This window comes from Notamacropus eugenii, chromosome 5 (genome assembly GCF_028372415.1).
Source record: "Notamacropus eugenii isolate mMacEug1 chromosome 5, mMacEug1.pri_v2, whole genome shotgun sequence".
Classification (NCBI taxonomy): Eukaryota; Metazoa; Chordata; class Mammalia; order Diprotodontia; family Macropodidae; genus Notamacropus; species Notamacropus eugenii.
In genome coordinates this window covers 348,013,606-348,016,538 of record NC_092876.1, presented here as the reverse complement: position 1 = coordinate 348,016,538, position 2,933 = coordinate 348,013,606, and the positions used below count along the sequence as shown (strand labels likewise).

Genomic DNA, 2,933 nt, shown 5'->3' with positions numbered 1-2,933 from the left:
AAGTATATCAGCAGCTATGTTTATATTGATATAGCTTGTGTTTACATTTGTTTTATATGTTTATATCCATGTAGTTAATATGTTTATACTTCTTTGATTTTTATGTTTATATTTATATAGATCATAGCATTTCCTGATCTTTCCATCTGTCTGATATCCTCATCAAAAAAAAAAAAAAGAAATGAAGCTTTTCTGGACCTGTTTTTGATGAGTCTTTTCTGGATCTTTGGGACTGCTGCTTTGCTTTCTGTATATCTACTATGTCTTTAATATTGGATTTTAGAATTATAATAGGAATCAAGGTCAAGATCATGGCCTATAGTTTACAATCCTACCACTTCCCTTTTTTCTTTAATTGTTGAAACATTTGCCTTTCTTCTTTTCTGTGTACACCTCTGCCATTCTTTCAGAGATTAATGACAGACACACCAATTAGTTCATTTAGTACCTTGGGATCCAATTTGCATATGTCTTTTTCAAATCCAAGTTGCCTGATGAATGTCTGGTGCACCTACAAGGTCTCTATATGTAACTGTTCATTTTTGGTCCCATCAGAATTACTTGGGGTTTTTTTTTCAAGATTTTATTCTTAAGAGCTTCCTATCTATCCTGGGCCAGTTTCTCCTCTGGCATTTTACTCTGTAGGGCAGAGATTCACTCAGTTCATGATGTCCATGTCTTTGAGCTTGATTTTTCCTTTTCTTGGAAAAGTGATGTGAATTGAGATTAATTATGCTTTCTGAAGCAAAACTGATATATTTTCATTAAAGATACATTGGACAGGTCTTCGGCTTTTCTCCCAAGCTCGGTGCCAGGATCTGCTACTTCAGTCGCATCCCAGAAACAACATGGTGAAGGTCGGAGTCAACGGATTTGGCCGTATTGGGCACCTGGTGACTAGGGCTGCATTCACCTCAGGTGGAGTAGACATCGTGGCAATCAATGACCCCTTCATTGACCTCAACTACATGGTTTATATGTTTCAATATGACTCCACCCATGGCAAGTTCAAGGGCACTGTCAAGGCTGAGAATGGGAAGCTGGTGATCAATGGAAAAGCCATTACCATCTTCCAGGAGAGGGATCCCACCAATATCAAATGGGGAGATGCTGGAGCCGAGTATGTTGTAGAGTCCACTGGAGTCTTTACCACCATGGAAAAGGCTGGGGCTCACTTGAAGGGTGGAGCCAAGAGGGTCATCATCTCTGCCCCTTCTGCTGATGCCCCAATGTTCGTGATGGGAGTGAACCATGAGAAATATGATAATTCCCTTAAGATTGTCAGTAATGCTTCCTGCACTACCAACTGCTTGGCTCCCTTGGCCAAGGTCATTCATGACAACTTTGGCATTGTGGAAGGACTCATGACTACAGTCCATGCCATTACTGCTACCCAGAAGACAGTAGATGGCCCCTCTGGTAAGCTGTGGCGTGATGGGCGTGGTGCTGCCCAAAACATCATCCCTGCTTCCACTGGTGCTGCTAAGGCTGTAGGCAAGGTCATACCTGAGCTGAATGGGAAGCTCACAGGCATGGCCTTCCGTGTTCCTACTCCCAATGTATCTGTTGTGGATCTGACCTGCCGCCTGGAGAAACCTGCCAAATATGATGATATCAAGAAAGTGGTGAAGCAGGCATCAGAGGGACCCTTGAAGGGCATCTTGGGCTACACAGAGGACCAGGTTGTGTCCTGTGACTTTAACAGCAACACCCACTCTTCCACCTTTGATGCTGGCGCTGGTATTGCCCTCAATGACCACTTTGTCAAGCTCATTTCTTGGTATGACAATGAGTATGGTTACAGCAACCGTGTAGTGGACCTCATGGTCTACATGGCCTCCAAGGAGTAAAGTGGAAAGCCATGGATCTTCATCCCCAGTCAAAAAAGAAGTTCCACCACTGGGGAGCCTACATTCCTAACTTATGTTCCTCTACTGGGGATACCCTGTCCCATTCACATCCTTGTCCCAATACACCCCTGTAGTAGGGGGGAGAAGCCTAGAGTCCTGTATTGTGTACCATAAATAAAGTCACCACATTCAGTGCAAAAAAAAAAAAAAAAGATACATTGGACAGATGCAAAACAAGGACTAATAAGGATTATGGAATAATAAATTATTGCCATCAGCAGCATCTGACCAGGTTCAAACACTGGTCCATAACATCCTCTACTACAGACAAAAACAGGGTGACACAATGAAATATCAATCATATACAAAATACCTGATAACCCTAGGAAATGCTGTCCTGAAGTGGAATATAGTTTTGGTTTTTGTATTTCCAATGTTCATTCAACACTTGAACTATTTATTAAACATCTACTGTGTAACAGATGCCATATTAAGTTCTGCAGTTACAAAGGTAACTCTTAAAGGTAACTCCTCTTAAAAAGTTGATATTCCATAGGGCAGGTAAAGTAGATAAACTCATAACTAAAACAAATTAGCATGAGTATATCAATGTAATATAAGATCTGAGAAGGTAAAATCTCTTCCAACTGGAAAGATCAGAGAAAGCTTCCTGGAGGAAATGGTACATGAATGAGTGAATGAATGAATGAAATACAGAAAAAAGTATTTTTAGATACTTACTATGCATCAAGCTCTGTGAGAAGGACTGGGGATACAAATAATAAAGAAAAATTGTCCCTGACCTCAATAAAGTTACAGACTAATGAGAAAGACAAAATATATTGGAGGGGCGGTTTGACCAGGAAAGGGAGTGATGGTCGGGCAAGTCACATAGATGATGAGTGGAAAAATAGCCAGTAAATTGACATACTCTTTCTAGAAGTCATGTTAGTATTGATTTGATTACAGTTCTCAGAGAAAGTGAGATAAAGGAAGGAAAGGGGAAATTTAGTAAAATATTTGGGTGAAAAGGAACCTGTACATTGAAGTGAGCAGCTTGAATTGGGGCTAAACTGAATGAGT

The 2,933-nt window shown here is 40.7% G+C and overlaps 1 protein-coding gene across 1 annotated transcript; it reads left to right on the top strand.

The window, feature by feature from the left end:
- The first annotated feature begins 781 nt into the window (after positions 1–781).
- On the top strand, positions 782–2,029 carry LOC140506599 (glyceraldehyde-3-phosphate dehydrogenase-like). Its single transcript, XM_072613943.1, has one exon. It carries the CDS (start codon positions 849–851, stop codon positions 1,848–1,850), a length of 1,002 nt encoding a protein of 333 aa, XP_072470044.1. The 5' UTR covers positions 782–848; the 3' UTR covers positions 1,851–2,029.
- Positions 2,030–2,933: the final 904 nt, after the last annotated feature.